Below are 22,381 nucleotides of genomic sequence, written 5' to 3'. Positions count from 1 at the left end.
ATCTTGTTACAGTCTCTGTTTTATTTAACTTTACTTTAGGCTAGTAGTTATTAGGGTCAATTCTTTGCAGCTGTGATAAATTGATACATCTGTGATGGAGCAAAACTGTGTTGGGGCTTCTACTTATACAGACTGTTACTCAAATACATTTGCATTAAGCAAATTTGTGACACTCAATACAGAAAAACCCGTGTCAAACCTGCAAGTCTATTAAACCCTCCAAATGGTTTCCAAAGCTTAAACCAATGTGCTTGTGGATCTTTCCTTTAGCAATGTGCTCCAGGGTCAATTTCCCCATGTTCAAGGGCCAGATTGCAAATGTATTGGCTGGGAATGGAAGCAGAGTCATGCTCCAGCAATGATTCTTATTGAGTAACTATAGATGAGAAAAGGCAGTTACTACCTGGCAAAGACCCTGCATTTTAAGTTTTCTTTACAAACTCTCTCTCTGCCCAAGCCTTTAGCGTGGAATTGCAGGAATTTATAGCAATATGTGGAAGAGGCTGATACTCAAAGCAGTGGCTGCCAGAGACTGTATTTCTTTCTGGCTGCTGTCAGAGGAGTTTCTTGCACAGCTACAGCTGGGAGGGTGATTGCAGAGCCACAGAATGCTCACATCAAAGCTTCTGCATGCCTCTCCCTCACTGCTGGGCTGACAGACTCCTGCAGCATCAGAATTTGCTTCTGGTCTTGCTCTTCCCTTCCTCCCCAAGTGCCACTGTGTGGTTTGTGTGCTTTCAGCCTTGTTTTCAGGGATTCTGTTCAGTTACTGGGCATGGCCCAGCCTGTGGCAGGAACCTGCCTCTGCACTTTCTGGGTTTTCATGGGCTGGTCCCAAGCTGCTCCAGGCACTGGAATTCTCCACTGGAATAAACCAGGTTCAGTGCTGCAAGAAGTGGATAAAACTTCTCAGTCCCTGCTCAGGGGATCCATCCTCCTCATTCACAGCTTACCTAAATCTGTTGGTTTCACTGTTTTCCTTCCCTTTCCAAGATTACATGAAATCATCTTTTTGTGTCCTCACCCCCTCTAAAAGAGCTGGTCTCATTCCAAAAGTGGGAGTGTTTAGAAAGTCAAAAGCTTATTAATAGCTCTCTGCCTCTTTTTAATCTATTCAAAAAGCTGTACATTATGCAAAACTGTTGTGACATGATTTTTCTTTTTTAATATCTCACCCTTTGACTGTCATTATTTGAGGAAAAATTAAACTAATCATCAGTGAAGGCTGTAATGCTGCTGTTTTATAGCTGCTGGGGAGCTCAGAGGAAAATAAAAGAAAGCAAGAGAGAGAGAGGAGGTGTGTGTGTAAGTGTATGCATGCATCTCACATTAGAGGTTTCACAGAACAAACCAAAAAGCATTCATTTGCAAACTAGTATTAGTAAGATAAGGAAATTATATATTGGAAAACTGTGAAAAAAAGAGCCATTTTAATAACTTTCTCCTGAGTGCTCCTTTACATGCAGAAGTATCACCCCCCTGGTATTGCCCAGCCTGGCAGATTTTACTGAGGATGCAAAGTCCAATATTTGGTATGGATGAACTCTACTGAACAGGTAAGAGTTGTCCCCATTTTACCTTGAACCCCAGATGACCTTTTACTATTGCTGGAGCAACATTTCAGCAACAGACACTCTTCAGTATCAGTGGGGAAGCAAAGGCTGCATCTCCTGGCAGGGAGTTAATGGAAATTAGTCCAAGATTCTCCTCTGAAAATGGAGGACAGAGTTATGGGAAAGCTAAATACCAGTGCAGCTTATCAGGACATGAAGGATGGGATATAATAATCTACTAGGAGTATTCTAATGTAGGAAACCAACAGCATTAAGCCCAGTACAAGTTGTCACAGGAGGGAGTAGCAAAGTAGGGGTGATAAAACACAAGCTGAACCTGACATCAGGCATAGAAGGAATTCCCAGAAGTGGATATCCCAAAACTCCAATGGATATCCCATTCTCAAGGAGTTCTAAAGACATATATATATACTCATACATGTATTATATTTCTATTTATACACATATTTATAATTAGAAAGCAGTGGTGTGTATGTACAGTTATGCATGTGTAATACAAAACAATGTGCCTGCAATTTGAAAGCTAGGAGGAATATTAAAAAAAACAACAGAGCTCCAATCATCAGCTCTTTCTGACAACTAAAATCTCATTTGCAACTCACACACCTTTTAGCTCTGGATTTCTTTTGCTTTGCTCCCAGCACTCAGTGCCACACACAGCATCTGACATCTGGAACAGCTGAGACACTTCAGCACAGAAGATCAAACACTTCAAAGAGTCTCAGAGTGGTTTGGGAAAGGGAAAACCCAGTTGTTCTCAGAGTCAGGTAAATGTACTTCCAGTGATGTGTGGTATCCACAGTAAAAATAAACTAATGAATGCAGACTATTGAACCAAAATTTCAGGCAGGTTCTTCCCCTTGATGGCCCAACTCAGCCAGTGGTTTATGGACAGACACATTATCAGTGCACATCTGATGAGATGACAATTGTGCAAGTGCCTGCAAATAGGGTTCTGTTTTCACCTGGTACTTTTAATATTCCACATGCAGAGAAAGGGTGATGAAATAACATTTTAAACTCTGTAATTAGCACTGCAATAATGCTGGCTGTTCAAATTGGTTAATAATATTAAAGAGGAGCTCTAATTTAATTACAGAGACACAAACCCAGGTATTTCTCAATGAGGATGGCTTCCCACCAAATGTATTCAATATAATTTTGCCTTCATTTATCATGTAGATAATAGCCACTGTATGTTTATGGAATTGCCCTGGATACCTTCAGAAGAGACAGAAAAACATGACAATTTGCAATCTGGAGAGGAAATAGAAATGAAAGCTTCCCCCTTTGCCCTTGCTAATTCCTTAAAAATCAATTTTAATATAATATAATTTGAACATTTCTGATTTTGATACAGTTATTCCATTCCATTTGGTTTCATTTCTGCTTTTAAAATAGAGGTTTCTAGAGACCTTGCATTAACTCCACAGATTACAGCTGGCATTGAACAGAGGTGTAAGTTATGAAGCAAATATAAAGAAGCATCCATTTCCATGTATGATTAAATGCTGACTCAAGGTAGTGCAGTATTTTTGATCCCTTAAGTTTAATAAAATTCAGGACAGGCAATAAGGAGTCGCAGACAAATTAAAATTTATTGAGACAGACAAAAATGCAACTATTTCAGACTACAGTTAAGCATTTACAGTTAACCAAAGGTAGCAAAATGCTCACATTCCACTTAACTCCTTATGGAAAAAGCATTCAGAATTTACTATGCAGTTCTACTACTATGATAGTCTACATCCATCTACAGTAGGGACATCAAACTGAAACACGTAATATTTGGATCTCTCCTTACAGATCTACACATTGAACAGTAACAGACATCAACAGCATTGAGAAAAGTATAAAAAGACCAAAACCCACCTACTGTAGAAAGGGCTTTTTGATGTGTAGTAACTGTACAAAGCAGTCTGTGGATGACAGGATGGGACACAGGAGGGACTAAGAGAGAAGCCAACGAACGGAGGGAGCGCAGCCTGAGCCACCTGGAGCTCTGGGGAGGGAGAAGAGGCTACAAAACTCCTAATATCAAAATATTCCCATGCCAGAAATGTACACTGAGACTAACAGACTAGGCTGGAGAGGCAAGGAGAAGCATTCACTAACAAACAGTGTTGTTTTAAATATAAACTTTACATTTTCAATATAAACTGTAGAATAAATATTAAATAAACACTTTGAATGGTTTAAAATAATAGTACAGAATAGCTTAAAAAAAGGCAAAGAAAATAAAGAGGATTCTTTGTGTTCACAGCAAAGGCCAGTAATGACCCAAAAACCCCAGCTGTGCTGAAATCTGAACTCAACATTTTGATTTAACTACAGTAGTTGAAAGAAACATAAAGAAATGCCTAACAGTATCTCACAGACTGTAATATGAAAAGAAAATGAGATTAAAAATTTGTGTTTCTAAAAGAATGGGACAACTCAGATTCCATTTTTCACAATGAGAAAATATTTGGAAGGTCAATGACTTGTTTCAGATGGGAAGTAAATCCTGCTTTGTGAAAAAAACAAAAAGAAAAAACAAAGAGAAAAAGAAAGGGATTGAATTAAATTAAATTGGAAGCAAATTAAATCCTTTACAAAGCATGAAGAATGGAAGGGGATTGATCTGGAAGAGCACTGGTTCTTGGCAGAATCACTGGCTTGTTTATCACTATTTCATTAAATACAAGATTTTCTTAATACATCTCCCCAGACTGGACACACACATACATATGCACACACATATTTGTGCATAAATGTATATATACAGTCACACAGAGATATACATGTGTATATATATATATAGGCTCCACCATGGCAGGACACCAGTGGATCACAAAAAGGGCTTTATTAAATAGCTGTGCAGGATTTAGGAACTTGCTCTCAAAGCAATCCAGAGTCTGAGCTGCCCTTCCAAGCCTGAGTGTCCTGCTCCTGCCTGGCATGGGGCACTGATCCCCCAGCTGCCCCAGCCCATAACATGGCACATTTCCCTTGCTGGCTGGAGTCAGAACACTTGCATGAGCCCAACAGGTCACCTGGAGAGGGGCTGTGCCTGGATCCAGGCCAGCAGGCTCAGCACAGCTGTGTCTGTTTGTGTGTTTCTGGTGCAGGGGGATGTGCCACGAGAGCCCACCTGGGCCAGCCAAGGCACCTGCCCCTCTCAGGCTGTGCATGGAGCTGACTCATGGGGCCCACCCCATGCTTGAGCTGCTGACTCTGGGGACAGTAACTGCTCTACAGTTAGATATAAACCCTTCCAGATCTGATTTGGAAGCATGGCATGTGAAAGATCACAGCCAGGAGACCAGCAGTGGGTGGTGCTGCCATGTCTGTGCATGCAAACTCAAAGATGTTCACATCCACTTTTAAAGGCTGATTAAACAGCTTTAATTTAACCATCTTGCATGTTTACATGGGACACAGCCCCCTGCAGCCTCAGACTTGGTAAAGCCTGCAAGGAGGTGCTGGGCTGGAGAAGGGATTTGCTCTGACCTTTGATGTAAGGCATAGCCCAGGATAAGCTGCTGTGGAGGGACACAGCACTGCCAAACCCCCTGGCTCTGTGTGGAGAACAGTCCAGTCTGGAGGATAAGCATAATCTGCTGACTGTGGAGCTTGGATTTATGTCAGAATGAAATGGCAGCTCTGTGCCTCAGGCTGCTCTTACACAGAGCCAGACCCAGAGAGTAGGGGGTTAATTAAGAAAATACCAGAGGAAAACTAGACAGGACATTTGAGAAAGAACCTACTGACAGTGTTCAATTGCTTCTCACAAAATCATATTTCGGGAGACAGAAATGTTGGATTATCTGCTCCTCCTGCAACTTGGCAGGATTTCTGTGAAAGGCAAATAGAAAAAGTGTGTGTGTGTGTGTGTGTCTGTGTGTCTGTGTGTGTGTGTCTGTGTGCAGTGCAGTTCATGAAAATGAGTATTAAATATATTTTTAAAAAGCTATGGGAAAACCAATAGGATTTATTTGAGGCAGGGCAGATTGCAGGCCTTTTGCAAACGACTGTGATGGCAGATTTTTGGGAGGAGGCAGTGGCATGAAACAACAAATTCCTCACGGTTTTACACATCCTTCTGCATTAATAATGATTATGCAGGCTTGCTCTTTGTTCTCAGGTCATTGATCTGGATAAATAGGAAATGAGGAGAAAAGAGGAGAAAAGAGGAGAGCCCTTGCAGCACATGGTCCCTTGAAGGAATTCCACCTCTGATCATGTCTGAAAGCAGAATCCTACCCAGAGGGCTGCCAGGTGGGCACTGGCTTTGCAGAGGGCTGAGAGCCAATATCCCCAGGCCAATGTACCTAAAAAACTGACTTCTGCCAACCTGTGTGGTATTTTCCAGCTTTCAACTGACTGTGTAGTCAACCATGTTGTGATTCAATGCTGTCTCCACCTCTATATCCACCATTAACTCAGAAAAAAAAAAATCTAATCAGTTTTTGTTATAAAAAACACGTTTTTCATTCTGCAAAATAACACTGGCCAACCACAGGCACTGCTATAATACTTACACCTGCATCCTAATGCAAGAGTGGGGTTAAAGTTCCTCTTACTGCTTCACAAAACAGTAAAAATAACAACACAGCACATTACTGCATCCCAGAACTGCCATGGGAAAGGACACTGCAAATAATGCAAAGTCAATATCCTCTGATACAAGAGCTTTGAGTGTATGGGAGGTATTGAGGGAATCAAAGATTGGATTTTAGTACTAATCTTTTTTGGGAGTGTGTATTACAAGTGTGCAGCACCACACTGAGCCAAGGGTTATACTTTTGAAATATCACCACCTAAAGCTGCTTTTTTAACAGGTATCTTTACATTAAATGCAGTAACTTTTGAGGGTTTGTGTCTTTGACAGCACCCTAACTTTGGAAGGAGGGCAGCTGAATAGAGAACAGACAGGTGTGTGTGTGTGAGCTGGAAGCCTGTGTGCTGTCAGAGACCCTCCCAGTGCCAATGAGCTCAGACAGAAGCTCAGGAACAGCTCTGGGGTGGTCATGATGCTACAAACTCACAAAATACTCTCCCCTTTAACACTCTGAGATGGACTCTGTCCCCTCCTCTAGGGCTTGGTCCATGACAGCTGCAGGTTCTTAGCATCTCTTAAAATCAAGGCCATGTTCCTTTATCAAATAAAGAATGTCAGTGAGCTGATCTGTGCTCTGTGGGAGTTTTGCCTTCAGTGTGAGCTGGACTAAACCTGCTGGACTTATTCTCAGAGAATGGAAGGAAGGGAAAGTCCTGCCAATGGGTTTTCTTCTGGATTAAACCCCTGGTACTGGGCAGCCACTGTCCAAAGAGACTTACTCTTCACTGGGACATTATAAATATGGACTAGAAAATGAGGCACCTACTTTTCCTTCTTCATGAAAGAAAAAACTTTTTCTGATATGATCCAGGCAACAATTTATGACACAAATTCTCTGACATGAGAGGGGCTTCTAAGCCTTTGTATTATTTTTTTGAGCCCCTTCCAGAATCCTTTCACAGGATAGATTTTGTAAGTGGTGCAAGTGAGGATTAAGACACAAAATGGTCTTGAAACAAAACTCATTGCCCCTGTGGATAGAACAAAAATCCCCCAAACCAACTGAACAAAAGCTGTTTTCTAAACAGTCCTTGCTGGAAAAAAAATTGTCATTCAAATTATACTGACTATACAAAATTAAACTCAGTAGAGAGGGAATATTTGTGCCAGGTACTCTCAGATACAATTGCAGATATATGATGTGAGTTGCAGTATTGTGCAAAACGTGAGTCCTCATTATGATGGGCACTACCATATATAACCAATTTCATCATCCTTATCATCATCTTCATCTTCATCATCCTCATTAGCTGCTCTTACATGAATCTTCAGTTTTCCTTCTTTGTCTTTTTTTGTTGCTTCAGGCTCCTCTTCCAAATCATCCAACAATACCACAGATCCACCACTGCCAAAATCCCCTGAGGTTTCTTGCTCTTCTTCTGAAACAAGTGAGCAGGAAAGGTCATTTCCTCACAGAACACCAAATTCCACATTAATCACTATCCTTGTCATGCAAGCCACTGTCATTTGCAATGCTATGTTCAGCTATTCATGAAATAATCTTAAAATTTAAATTTTTATTCTAAACTGGGATAAATAGATATCAATTGACTCTGAAAAATTTTCTTGCATAAAACATCCCCTATGCATTGTCCTCCTCCTAGAGGCTTATAGGAAAGTTCCAGACCATGTGCATGCAGGCCAGAAAATCATTATTTCTTTGTAAATACTTTCATTCCATCACAGCTCTGTAAAGCAGGCTAAAAAAATTCCAAAAAATAGTTTTATTTGAGTGCATAAACCTCACTCTGCAAATGTAGCTATTTAACCCAAGTTCTGTGATGTGATTCTGGGCATCCTGAACCTTTTTTTCCTTGTCAAAAAGGAAAGCTGCATTCACAACCATCCCTGAAGCACTCTGAAGGATTGTAGGTGACATCTTCCTTGTCTAGGCACAACAGCTAATTAGTGATTTCACTTACCTACATAATATTGTCCATCAGCAATTTTATTTGGCTTGGTTGTAATGTATACAGTTTTACATATTTAGGCCTTCCCTTGTCTGGAAAGGCATTTTACATGAAGTTCCAGCAGATGTGCATTCCAGAGTATACAGAACAATATATTTAATAACCATGCTGAGCAACCCCCTAATTTTAATATCACTAAATGCACTCTGCAGACTGCGAGCAAAAATATCTTAAGAGTGGTTATTGCCTGTTAACTTGTGCTGCACCCTTGCTGTCCAAATAACCCATGAGGGCCCCATTTGCAGTGTGAGTAGGAAAACAGAGGAGCACTTTGAGCTGTGGCACTCATGTTTCCCTTTTGTTATCATATTGGTGGCACAGCAATGGCAGGGCTTACAGCAGAGTTAATTCACCTGCTGTCTGAGGAAAGCAGATCATTACTCACCACAGCTGACTGTGCCTTGCTTTCTGGAGCCAGCCAGCTCATTGCCATACTTATCAACACACCAGCACTGCCCCGTGCTGCCATGGCACTGTGTGGCTTTGTAATAACCTTCCTCATTGCACCGGGGGATGAAAGCACCTGGAAACAGAGGGTGTGATCAGCAAGGCAATCCTCTGCAGCAAAAAACACACTGACAGGGAATTATGGACTTAGCACTCATATACATGAAGATCTTGACAATGTTAGCAAGGAAATGCATGTGATTATCTGGTGCCTGAAAGGGGGAAGACATTGTGGTTAACTCTTTGCAGACACCCTGGTCACAGTGTATAAATGTTTGTTCATATCCAGCACACAGAGAAGGGTGTCACCCAGTCCTAGAGAAAGGTTCAGTCTGTCCCTGAATGATTGATATTCCCACAGAGCATTTTCACATTTAACTCCTGGTTTTAAACTTTTCTTCCCAACTGGATTATTACCCCAACTTCATTAGTTCTGCATTTCCCTCCCTTTGCACTCCTTCAGTGTTTATCACATGAGTCTTTCCACAGCACTGTAATTATCCCTGGAAGGTATCTGCCATCTGCTTGCTATTCATACTAATCTCAGCAACATCCCCTGACTTACTGAGAGTTCCCATGCATAAAAGAAGAAATAATGCACAGGCTTCACAGAGAGGGACAACAGGATCTCAATCAGTAAGTCTTCGGATTTGAAGCCCAAGTTTTGTCTCACAGTAAAACCAATATATTTCAGCCTTGAGGAGTGTGGTTCATTCTGGCTTCTGCAGAGAGGGAAACTCTCAGGAGAAACCTATGTTATTGTTCCCACCATTTTCAGCAGATACAGCAAATGTACTCCAATATGAAAGCCCTCTTGTCCTTCGAGATGAGTTAGCTTTATTCCCACCGGAGGTCAGTACATTCATTTTTCCTGTCTTTGTCAATTGCTTCAATTTGAAACATGGCATAAATACACCCTTGCCCCAAATTTCTTGTCTCAAACGATTTTTGAGAAAGTGTTTTTCTCCTTTGTCAAAGATACCAGTGATTTACTGGTGGTTCAGTGAAGTTTTTTAACTAGTTCCATGTGTAGCATCTATTCAGGGAGGACATGAGTCAAATGGGCCACTTCCACTACATTTCTCACAGGAAAAAATGAATACAAAGAAGCTGCCCAAATGTCACCAGATTTCCTATATAAAAGACATAAAAGTGGAAGTCAGTCACAGTCTCATGCACAAGAGAGCTACACAAAGTGAATCTGAATATCCAAACTCATTGCTCTGCAGAAATCTTTGTATATCAGATCAGTTTTGAAGATCACATCCATGAGTGAGAATATTTTAAATAATGTCAAAGCATGATCCTATAGCAGGTTTGCTAATAGGTACCACCATTATGCTCATGTACAATGTAAGCATGCTAGCAACTATCAAAAATTCTTTTTTACTATTTATAAGACAGCAGTTTTAATAACAAATGTATGTATTTGCCTTGGCAGGTTTTTGTAAGCTAACACTCAGTGTTCAAAACTTCATTTCAATATTGATTAGGAAAGATATTTTTTCTTATTTATGCTCATGCCCTGCCTCTGATAAGCACTCCAGGTGTTTATCAAACCATACACAACCCTGGAAAAGTGCTCAGGTGCTGACTTGGAGCTGGTGTAAACCAGCATAGCTGTACCCTTGTCACTAGAGCTGCCATTTTATATCTGATGAGCATCTGGCTCCAGGAAAGGATCAAAGGGGGACCTCAGGAGCATTATAGGGTGAGCAGAGAACAGCTTCTGCATTTTAAAATGTCTCATGCTTTCTCTTTTCCTAGGGCAATGAAACCTTTTCCTTCTTTGAAACAGGCCTTTTTGCATAGTTTCACTGTTTTTTGTAAGGCATGAAAATGTTCCACATCACCTATAAAAGCTTTAAAAGATTTAAAAATAAATGATGGCCTAGGCTTACAGCCAACATAACTGTGTGTGGAATAGATTCACACTTTGGGTCACAGTGAAGAGTGGAAGGTACTTTTCCTTCTGCGTGGCAAATTCGTGCCAATTTGTATGTAGCACTGGAGTTTCAAATATTTAGCTATGCATACTAATGTCACAGTATTTGCCAACCATCAGAGGGAGGATACAGCATGTCTTCTCCAATGTGTCAGGTGCAGGTGATAATCTGGAGAGGATAGAGAGTGGCTGGGAGCAAGTGTTGTACAATGTGATGGTTCTCCCTGTGAACTGTACACAAATCAGCCTGTCTTGGTTAGAAATAAGCTGCTACAAGCTCTGCAATCCTGCAGCATGGCACCCAGACAGACCATTTCCTGGGTTTGGCATCAGGGAACATCTGGAGCTTTCCTCTTCAGAGGTTCTTGCACAGGCAGTGCTTCCCCACAAGCCTGGACACCACAAAATGTGAGTCACTCCCCACAGACTGCCTCAAAAATACTGAATCCTGCCTGCCCATCTCCCTTTTCCTGGGAAGGGTTTAGTTATTCCACACAAACTTGAACAGCACTATTGCATCTGTTTCCTCTTTATGGACCCAGACCTATACCTCTTTTTTTTTTTTTGTTTGTTTTTTTTGTTATCATTTCCTTGTCTGTATAATACTCCCCTTCCTTAGAGAACAGGAGTAGAATAATTATATGGTAAAGATAGAGAAGCACACAGGTAAAAGCCTGTCAGAATTAAGTGCTAGCCAGCACACAGCTCCTGGTATTAGCCATTATATTAGCTGAATCCACAGGGTTGATACAGGAGAAAACAGTGATGGGAGCAGAAATTTATTACTTTAGTGGTGTGGGAGAAGCATTATCAGGCTGCACAGTTGTATGCTCTAAAAGTACAGTCTCTGCAGTTAATTGTACTCCAGATAAATCTGGTAGGAAAAGATGAATAGTGCTGTTTACTTTTTAATTCAGTCTCCTGGGACGCTAGACTTCATTTGAAAGTCTCCAAATTCAACATATCTAATGGCAATGGCTTTGAAGTACTTTGTTGCAACTGTCATGTGTTTTGAAAAATATATAGAGAAGGAAATATCAAAAGTCATCATTTTTATCAATGGATACAAGTTAACAAAAACATTCTTCATGCTACTGCCCAGACTGTAAGTGCTGTGCTCTCTATGCCAGGGTCAGAGGAGGAAAGAGAATAATTAAAGATTAGTTTCTCTGAAAATATTCATCTCTCTTTTCCAACCTTACCATTGCTACAAGTCACATGTATGTTTGGGCTTCCATTTGAATGATTTTTCTGTCAGTGAAGAGAAAGATAATGTTTTCTGCTGTATAAATAGCTCTGATATCAAATTAAAATCTCCCAGACAGGTGTCATTATGCAGGAAGACTTCCAGGGTAGGTGAAGCAAAGAGTTCCTCTTTATATTATAATTTTCTAGCATGTGGAACAACCTGTGCCTGACACCTTGATTTGTTGAGCTTCACCACTTCCATTCTTCTTCTATATTTTTTTTTATTAATACAGTTGACTAGAAGTTATCTGTGCTAAGGGACCATTCTTAGTGCTTTTACTTTGTCATTTCACTCCTGCTGTTGTGATCAGATCCCAGTGACATGTGCTACAACCACCTGCATGTTGAACTACCTGTAACCCAGGCATCATTCTTCCCACACACCAGAATAAACTACTTATGTTTCAACCTAGATGACATTTATTGCACATAGAAAATAACAGCAAACCATAAAATAAATATGGGATAGTCAAAGCTATCTATTAAGAACTGGGCTTCCTATTATTTTAGGTGGCTTTGAAAATCATGACACCCATGAGACAGAGAACACTGTGACTTCCTCTGGCACAGCATTCCCTTGAACAGAAATGCAGAGTATTTACTGAATGGAGTACACATACCCCAGATGATCAATCCTCCCTTTGCTCACACAGCTGTGAACAGCAACAGCTGCAACTCTGCAACACCTTGATCTTCATGTGACCTTGCTATGAAAGGATGGTGGATCTAAACCACAGTCCCTGCAGCTTTTAGGAATGTTTATTCTTAATTTAAACCAATTAATCCAGGTTGGGATTGCTCACAAGGCACATGCACCTTGAGTCCAAGTGGCAGTGGCATGTGGGAATGGCAGATTTGGCAGAGCTGAGCTGTTTGCAGGCTCTGCTGTGAGTGTGGAGGAACCAGGCTGGGATGTGGAACATCCCTGTGCTGGTGCTGATGCTGTGGAACATGACACAATCCATGGGGCTGACAGCTGGGGCTGAGCTCAGCCTCTCTCCTCAAGGGTGAGGTGCAGGGCTTGCTGGTAACAGGGGCTTTCATCTGTCCTGCTGTGCCTCAGGGGTTGGACTCTGTGTGCACAAATGTGCTGGGACACCAGTTTTGATAAGACACCAGCACACTAACGTCAGGCTGCACATCACTGGGTGATTTTAGGGTAGGGAATCAGTCACCTGAAATGTTTCCAGTTCAGCAACTTGATTTTTTAGCAATTAATTGGGAAAATGCCAGATGGGGATTTATTTAAACTAATTTTAGATATACATCAGAGCAATATAAGTCATGAATCAATTCAGGCTCCCAACAGGCACAAGAGAGAGGGACAGGCATGGCCACATCTTACAGCATGAAGCATCCTGCAGGCTGCCTAAAATGAGGAGATATGAATTCCTGTTTTCATATACACAGAATATACTGAAATATTTTAAAGAGTGATTAGGTAGAATTGAACCCCAAGGAAAGCCTGCATTGCACCATAACTGGAAGGAACATGAATTCATTGGCTCTGCACCTTCAGTCACCCTTCAAAAATGGGAGCCTTCAGTACCAGGCAGCCTCCCAGTACTTACTCTGACCTGTGGGGTGATGAAGGCAGCATTAAGCTCTGTGCAGACAAGGCTTTGCATTTCTGAAGAGCTGTAAATTAGTTCTGAACCCGTTGCCACACTGACACCTGTTCTGTGTGTTGCTATCTCATTATTTGTTTAATTTCATAGTGTCAGGCCTACGTTTGGTGCTGCATATTCCCGACTCAAAACATTAGTCTCTAATTGAAAAACCATTACTGCATATAAAGTTACAATAATCACAGAAGCTTTAATTAGTTGAGCAAATGAATAGCAAATAATTGAACTTACCCAACAGACTCTTCCCTCTACTTAGCTTTTGAATTCTATTCATTTCATTCTGGCAAGGAAGACCTAAAATATAATGTGTAAGAATCAGTTTCCAGATGGTATAGGACAGACTCTGTAATGACTGGCTTCACTGCTGACATGAAATGTAGGCTACTGTACACCTGGGACTGAGAGAAGCCCATATGCTGGTACTGTACCACAAAACAAATTTATGTCATTAGCTCCACTAATTAAAAAAAAAAAAAAAAAAAGGCAGCAAAAGCAGCAACCATAGTTGGCAGTAGTGTTTGGGGGCCATTTTAATTGTTAAACCATTCTACCTCTCTTTTCACCAAACTGACATCATGCCAGCTCTCTCTGATTTAGACTTGCTAATTGGCTAAGTTCTGCATTAATAAAAGAGTAAATTCTTGAGCTTTCTGTTAGCAATGGAGCTTATTTCTAGAGTGTGCACTGACACTTACTACTTTATTTGCTTTAATGATCAAGGGATGTTAATACAGTTCATCTGTGACAATAAACATGGTTCCACAATGCCCTTCACGCTGGTGCTGGGGAAAAGAGCTTTTAACACACCTGCCTGCCAATGAGCACACTCTATGGGCAGGCCCTGAAACACAGGGAGAGCCAGAGCAGCTCTGTGTGCTGCAAAAGGCAGAGCTCACCACTGGGCTTCTGGAAGCAGTAGCACCACTCGTTGTTGGAAAGCTTCCCGTCCTTGAAGGAGTCGCAGGAGTTGAAGAGCGGCTTGACACAGGGCTCGTACTTGTCCAGGTAAATGGCACTGATCTCCGAGGGATCCAGCAGCAGGTCGTAGTTCATGTCAAGTTTGTTGAACATCCAGCCTAAGGAATCCTTGCAGATTGGTAGGATGCTGGTGTCAAATCCTGTAAGAAGACAGGGAAATGTTCCCCAGCTGAACCCCAGCACGCTCCCGGCACAGGGAGCATTGCTAAGGTGAAGCCAACTTTTCTTGGCTGGACTCTGAACACTGAACTGACTTGCCCAAAGCAGAACAAAATCCTAAGACTGAATTGACTGTGCACAACTTAAAGCCCGAGCACAGCTACAAACTAGAGCACTATTCACACTCTGGGAGCTGTGGGGTGGAGAGGGCTGAGATTCAGAACTAGTTTCTGTAATTCAAAGTTCTCTCTACTCAAAAAATTATTGCTTTCTTTTTTCTCTTCAGTCCTCAGTCCAAGTGTCTTGGCCTGGTTCAAAAAAATTGAAATGTGATGACAAAAGGCTGTATCCACATTTTCAAACTAGACTGAATCTGAATGAAATTTAAATCTTGCTTCCCAGACTAACTTCTAGTTGCCTGATCACATTCTTTCCTGCTGTGCTCTTATCTTCTACCTCTCATCCGTGCTTTTCACTTTTCAAAGGCCTATCTGTGGTTTGTGACAACAAACTGCTTTGATCTGGACTGTGAGCTGTCTGGGGGAGGCAGGGGGAGAGAAAAGGTGAAGCTCTTTGCTCCTTACACCACTCTGAGGGAGGCACTGCTTCAGCAGGAGCTGCACAGAGCTGCCCATGCTCTTGTATGCTGTACCAGCACCACTTCTTCCTGCAGCCTCCAGGATTCTGCAGCAATACAGGATTCTGCTTTTCCAGCGCTTTGGAAACCATCACCATCATTCATTTTAATAGCCCAGATTCTTCAAAGGCTGCAGCAGCAGCAGTGGTTATCACAGAAAGCCCAAGTCATGCATATAGATACCCACTGTGTATATGAGATACACATTCCAGTACCCTGCAGTCTCCAGACAAACAGTGGCATGGGGCACTATAAATCCACACTGTCATGCTATTTTTTCAATGCTTAGACTAAATTCCAAGTTATCTACAAAATAAGGAAGTGTATTTGGAATACAGAGATAATAAATCTGATAACAAGGGTATTGGTTTCCACCAGGACTTAGAAACATGAATCCATAGTTTTGGGATTTGCAGGGAAAGAGGGCTCCTGATAGCCCTGGCCTCTGGTGCTCATACTGCTCCAGCTGGGAGCAAAAATCTGCCTGTGCACTGCTCACTCTGCTTTGGGCCATGGACAGAAGCCTGATGAGCTTTTTCCTTTGGCTGCAACTTTCACTGAGAAAGGATAAGCTTGGCCTTATTTGCAGTACGTGCCCCTTTCAGGATGCTGCATTGTTGAAGTGAAAGCTGAGATGTTGCTGGAATCATGCTGACAGTTTGTCCAAGCTCTGCACTCTACTTGCTATTTTAAGCATTAATCCAAAGGAGAGAAGGGCTTTTTGCTGGAAGCTGTGTTTTTTGTATGCAGCTGTGGCTGAAGGTTGTCAGTGACACAGAGGGACAATCAGAAGGGTTAACTAATGGGAAGGTTTGTGTCATTCATAATACATGTTTCTGTAAGGAAGGAAAAAGGTAACACCATTTCCTCAGGGCTAGAGGCAGCTCAGGCAGGGAAGAGAGAAATCATACTGAACATTTCATCACATTTTTATGCTGTTATCTCCCAAAGCATTATCTAATCATGCTTGAGCACAGTGAAAAAGAACAAGGCTGTGTGAATAGATGTAGGGAGCTGCCTGCCTTGCTGAAGCAATTAGAAATATTGACTTCAATTATTTAAGTCATCTGAAGAAGGCAAGCAGGATTTGGTCACTGTGCAATCTTTTGTCAAGTGAAAGGTTTTAAGATTCCTCACCTTTTCCTTTACAGAACAGCAGGAGCAGGGCACACAGTCCTGCCCTGTGCAGGTGTATGGTGCCAGATTCCCCACCCCAGGGCAGGTTAAAAGTAATCCATCAGATCATTCAACTGCATGGTGAAGCTGGGATCAGCTCCAGCTATCCCAGTTTGAGTTTTCAGGAGAAAAAGAGTTGGTTTCCAATGTGTGCTCTATTTCTGCACAGCTGCTGTCGGTGGCAATGGACTTTACACACCTTGGTGGCACTTACTGCTGCAAAAGATGAGTAGCTGCAAGGTGTGCTGTATGGTCAGTGAGTATGGCAGGGATCAACACAGGGAGGAGGAGATCCTGGAATGAACTTGCCCCTGATAGTGCCTATAGATTATTTCTGAGTCTTGTTTTCCTCCCTGTTGGGAAATCTCCACCTGTGTGTACAATGGGGATACACCACCAGCCTGCCCTCAGCACAGATCTGTCTGAGCAGTCACCAGGAGTGACTGCTGTGAGTATAAAGCTGCTCTATGACAGTTAATTACATTAGGTGAAGAGGTTTTGATTATAATTTCTTATAAACAATGGAGTTTTCAGTGTTGTGACCAGAATTCCAGATTAGATTTATTATATATTTATTATTTTAATATATTAATAAATCTATATATTATGCATAATATATTATATATATTATATTAATATATACTATTTATTATTAGACTTATTAAGTATTAGATTTACTAAACAGTGCTGGATTATCAGACAATGTGGTCTGGAAGTCCTGAAATATTGAAATGGTAGGTATGACAGAAAGTCCTTAGCTAAATAGTTATCAGCAGAAAGTTAATTCTTTAATTAACAACATGTTGTTGAAGGTAGTCTTCATATTGTCTCCTGGTAAAAGGTACTGCCCAGAAATGATGTTTTGCAACATTGTACCTGCAGCCCAAACCCAACTATCCTGGGTGCTCTCAGCAGCCAGCAGCAGCAGTGAAAGCCAAATGTTCCCTGAATGTTCAGCACAGGCTCTGACTCATGGCACAACCAGGGCAGCTGATGGCAAATGGCTTTGGAAGCTCACTCACCCTCAGCAGGAGTCACTGTGCTCCCACCAGCCTGGTGAGGCCAAGTGCCATTGAATGAATTAACTTATTTTTAGAGTATTTTGATACACTTATTTATCAATATGATGCAATTTTCTGGATGAAGTAAACCACATACTATAATTCTGTAAAGAATTCAGTGCTTGGTTAACAGGCTGGAATTCCAGCACAACAGACCCAGAATAAGGAACCTCAATGAGAACTTCTCTGCATCTTTCTGCTCATCAGGGCAGTGCTCTGGTGGCAAGTGGGAGAATGGTGCAGGCTCCACATCCCTCTTGGCTCCTTGGCACAGATGCCAGTTAATGTCAGCTGAGGTGGTGGCTGCTCTCATTTGGACACCTGCTCACAAGGACCTGGACTGAGACCATCTCCTTCCTCTTTCCAACTGACAGCTGCTCAGCATCCTGACAACTTTCATTCACTACACAACTGGAAGGAAATCAAGCTGGTGACCTACATGCAAAAGTCTCTCATCTCATTACCACATAAAACACTCTACATTCTCTGAATTAAAATGGAATTAAATTTCATAAAAGTCTTTAGGTGAAAATCCTTATTAAAGGAAGAAAGAATTATTTTCTCCCTTCAAGAGTTGACTTATACAAGCCATTTTATTTTATTAAGGTATACTACAATTAAATTAACAGGGGTATAATTAACCTAATTTCCCCCAACGCTTAAAATAAAAGAAGGAGGAGAAGAAATATTCCCCAGAAAAAAATTCTTTATATTGCATAGATCCCTAGTAAAAGAAAAACATCACCCACTCCAACCAAAGACACTCTCTGGATACAATAAGGGGATGTTATGAATTATCAACAGGCTCAGGAGCAATTTGAATCTGATCTTGCTACATAATTAGTTTTATTATTTCCCTATGTCAAAGCGTGTCCCTGAGTTTCTCACATCATTTATGGAGGAGATTTTAATTGCACAAAGCTTTCAGAAGACAAAGTACCTGGCCCACAGTGCTTTGCTGGGAGCAGAGAGCTCAGGGAAGGAAGGTTTGAAATCTAAACACAATAATCTCCCTCATCCTTTTCCTTTCAACAGAGTTACAAAGAAAACAAAAAGGAGCTTAGTTTTTTCTTCACCTGGGGGTGAACATAATACACTCAAAATGCTTATTTACACTCACACTAACATCTTGAAAAATTAATGTAGCACAGAGAAATCTCTGCTGAGGACCTTCTCATGGCATCCCCCCATCTGCTCCTTTTGCTGCCACGGGGCACATCCCAAATGGAACACTGAGGATGCTCATGCCTTTCCAAACTCTGCAGGCACAGCCAAAGCAGCTCAGGTTAATGAAGGGATGTGTGTGGTGAGGAGGGCAGCACATGCAGAGCCATAAGAAGGGCAGTGTGTACATCAGAGAGTATTTCCAGAGCTGTGTGTGCCCTGTTTGCCAGGATTCACACACATTCTGTTCTACAGCTTGGGTATGTGAACTTTGCTTTGAATTCTGAGCCCTGTTTAAGGTGTCTTTCATTTTTACAAATGTTTGAAGTTGGAGAGAGACAAATGCTGCTGTCCTCACCCTGTGAGTATCTGCAGTGCCACAGAGAAAATGTGAACTGCAGAATTTGGCACATGCAGATTAATTCATGAATGCTGTCACAAAACCTCAAAATGTAAAACAAGCCCAAGTGTTGTGGCATTCAAAAATGGCTTAGGAATCTAAACTCATAAAATTTCTTTCTTTTTTTTTTTTTTTTTAAGTGATATAGAAGAAAATCAGAAAATGTGCCAAACTAAGTCAGGAGTCTAAAAATGAACATTGTTGAGATCAAATGTTGAAGATCATCAGGCAGCCCTTCAAATAAAAGCTGCCAGGAATCAAACTGAACTAAAAGGAGATAACAGCTCCTCTGTGAGTCAGAGCAAACAGTGCAGAATTACCAGAAATGTTTTTCTCACTAAAAAATGCTTAAGAAAAAAAAAAAAAAAGAAAAAAAAAAAGACTCAACACCTTTTGGATTGTATTTGATCTTTGGCCTCTGGCAAGGTCATCATGAGGATGTCACGAATCATCTGCATGAAAACATCCTTTTGACAATCTGATAAAATGAGATTTTCTGTGATTCTGGGCCTAAAGGACTTCAAACAAAGTTTAAAGCCTCTAAGGCTTTCTGGCCTTCTGGGATTTGAAATGAATTCACGTCTGGAAGCCATGATTAGCTGTACATCCAGTTGCTTTTAGCCCTGTGGTTCAGATCCTCTGCATGAGAATATCTTTTTTTGGAGCACTGTTTCAGAAATAAGTAGGACATATGGTTTTAAAGATACTGACTTTGTTATAAATACTGTGCAAAATAAGGGACACATGAACAAATATCATTTACACAGAACATGACTTGTTTCACCACCAAGTGATATGTGGCAAATTACTGGGTTTGACTATAGTTTTGAGCAATACAGCCTGTGGTATACTGTCTGTTTAGGAAGAGGCAGTCTGTTACCCCAGCTTAGATGCAGCAGAAAAGAGAGGGGCTGTGAAGACCTGGACTAACAGAAAATGCCCACCCTGATGAGCTGGGTCTGCTCTAGTGCCCCTGTGGTGTCACTCTGCAGGGACACCAGGTGAAAAGAGCCATAGAAGAGGCAGCTGACTGGACCTTTCAAATTCTGCACTTGGACCCTTCAAATTCTGGGTTTGGAGCCTGGCTTCAGGCAGCTCATCCCAGAGAATCAGTGAAGTGACAGTGAGGCACACACCTAGATAAAACTTGTGCATCCTACTTTTCAGCCCAAGGGCCCACGTGTTTTGGGACATGCTGTTTAAAAGAATTAATGAGTCCTTACAGAAAGTGAATTCACATCTGCTCTCTGATGAGCATGACCTCTTTTAATGCTGCTACCCAAATCTTTCCCCTCCCTGGTGGCTAAGTGACATCAAAATCAGTCATGTTGGCTTAACCCACAGAGAGTAAATGTCCTCTAGACTGTTCATTTTCTTCCTTTCTTTAAGAAAAAAAAAACATCAAAGGAGGGAAAGACAGTGTTATTAAATACCTAGGACATAATGGGCTCCAGCTTTCCCCACCATTTAACTCTTCTAGCTGCATGGCTCAGATGTGGATGTTTTAATTATTCTTTCTCTTACATAAACAGTTAGCAGGAAATTTTAAAGTAAAATCTAAGTGAGTGTTTTCCAAAATTTGCATAATGTTCCCTATGCTTTTAAGCCATATTTTCATCTTATGCCACTGACATTGTGCCAGAAAATGCTTGGCCACAAAACTGGTGGTTAAGCAGAGACCAGAGTCTAACCCCAAGGAATTATTTAGATGCAGGCATATTGAATTGGAGGGTGATAGAATTTAACTGTACAGACACAAACCACACCTTATTAATTAGCCCCAGAGCTTGAGCAAAGTCCCTGAGCAGTTTCAGTTATTCATATAGAGGTGATCTTCATGGCCTTCAGACATTTATCTGCCTGATTACATTGTGAAAGTCTCTGTCTCTGACTGCCAGTTTTTAGAGCAGTTTGGGCCAGAGAGAGGATAGAAGGATTGCAGCTCCTTCTGAAAACAGCATTAATTTGCAGGATCAGGTCTCAGGTACCTGCTTCACTGGCACCTGCCTGACAGGATGCTGCAGCACCAACAGCTGTGCTCAGTTCAGTTCTGCCAGGCTGGGAAGCTCCTACAAGAGCCAATATTCAATGGCAGAGGGGTTTGTTCAGTTCTCTCAGGGTGGGAAGCTCCTACAAGAGCCAATATTCAATAGCAGAGGGGTTTGTTCAGTTCTTTCAGGGTGGGAAGCTCCTGCAAGAGCCAGTATTCCCTAGCAGAGGGGTTTGTTCAGTTCTCTCAGGGTGGGAAGCTCCTACAAGAGCCAATATTCAATAGCAGAGGGGTTTGTTCAGTTCTGCCAGGCTGGGAAGCTCCTGCAAGAGCCAGTATTCCCTAGCAGAGGGGTTTGTTCAGTTCTCTCAGGCTGGGAAGCTCCTACAAGAGCCAGTATTCCCTAGCAGAGGGGTTTGTTCAGTTCTGCCAGGCTGGGAAGCTCCTGCAAGAGCCAGTATTCCCTAGCAGAGGGGTTTGTTCTTACTGCCTTGTGCTGTCTCCGAGCTGGTGGGTTTGATGACACGATTGGCATCCTCGTGCAGGGCACCAAACCAGTCCTTCAGCCTGGAGGCCAGACTCCTCAGCTCCTTGTCTGTGCAAGCTAGGAGAGAACATAACACCAGGCTGAGTCAGGAGCACCAGGAGAAACCTCCCCCCAGAGGGTCCATTGGAAAAATTGTGTTTATGGCTGCAAAGTTCTCCTCATTAAGAGCTCTGAAGGAAAAAGAGAAGGTCAGGGAAAAGGATGCAAGACAAAAAGAAAATGTAAGTCATTATGAATTATAAGTTGTGCTCAAGTGCTTCCTTGGAAGCTGAGACAATTGGTGATGGAGGAAGTGCCAAGCAGAGCTCCTGGCAGGTTGGCAATTACGTGACTATTTAATTTAAATGTTTTCACCTTTTAGGATTTCAGAGAAAAATGTAAGTCAAACAGATGGAGAGGAGGGACATCCTTGCCTAGGCATGCTACTGGAAAAAGATGCTAGGGATAATTTATATTCACATTTGGCTTAGTATAAGGCTATTACCACCATAATAGAAAATATATATAGTTATTTATATACAGAAAAAATCGTTATATTGCTCTAGTTCTAGTGAACTAGAAGTGTGACACTGCAACCTCTGAAGGTTGTCAACTCCATTTTGTTATCTAGGTAAAACATTTATTTTCTTACAAATTTGACTGAGAAGTATCTAATTTTCCCAGTAATTTCTGCCAAGAGATTCATGTCCAGCAGAAGCAAATATTTTTAAGGAAGAAAGCAGTATTAACCAAGAGTTTCTCTCAAAAAATTTTTCTTATTTCTGTATCATGTTTAGTGCTTAAAATTCACATGCTCAGGCAATTTTATTACTCCTGCTGTGCACTCATTCTACAATTAAATGACATTTCTTGAA

At 41.5% G+C, this 22,381-nt stretch overlaps 1 protein-coding gene across 1 annotated transcript in view; it reads right to left on the bottom strand.

Moving 5' to 3' along the window:
* Positions 1 to 3,153: 3,153 nt before the first annotated feature.
* Positions 3,154 to 22,381, bottom strand: part of SPOCK1 (SPARC (osteonectin), cwcv and kazal like domains proteoglycan 1) — a 271,106-nt gene continuing 251,878 nt past the window's right edge. Inside the window, exons 7-11 of the mRNA XM_079320207.1 lie at positions 21,468 to 21,584; positions 14,312 to 14,533; positions 13,647 to 13,709; positions 8,533 to 8,670; positions 3,154 to 7,556 (exon numbers count right to left, since the gene is read on the bottom strand). Of these exons, the coding sequence (XP_079176333.1) occupies positions 7,366 to 7,556; positions 8,533 to 8,670; positions 13,647 to 13,709; positions 14,312 to 14,533; positions 21,468 to 21,584 (731 nt within the window). The 3' untranslated portion in view covers positions 3,154 to 7,365. The remainder of the gene's footprint in view (positions 7,557 to 8,532; positions 8,671 to 13,646; positions 13,710 to 14,311; positions 14,534 to 21,467; positions 21,585 to 22,381) is intronic.

Source organism: Erithacus rubecula (assembly GCF_903797595.1).
Source record: "Erithacus rubecula genome assembly, chromosome: 16".
Taxonomy (NCBI): domain Eukaryota; kingdom Metazoa; phylum Chordata; class Aves; order Passeriformes; family Muscicapidae; genus Erithacus; species Erithacus rubecula.
This window is presented reverse-complemented; position numbering and strand designations above follow the sequence as displayed.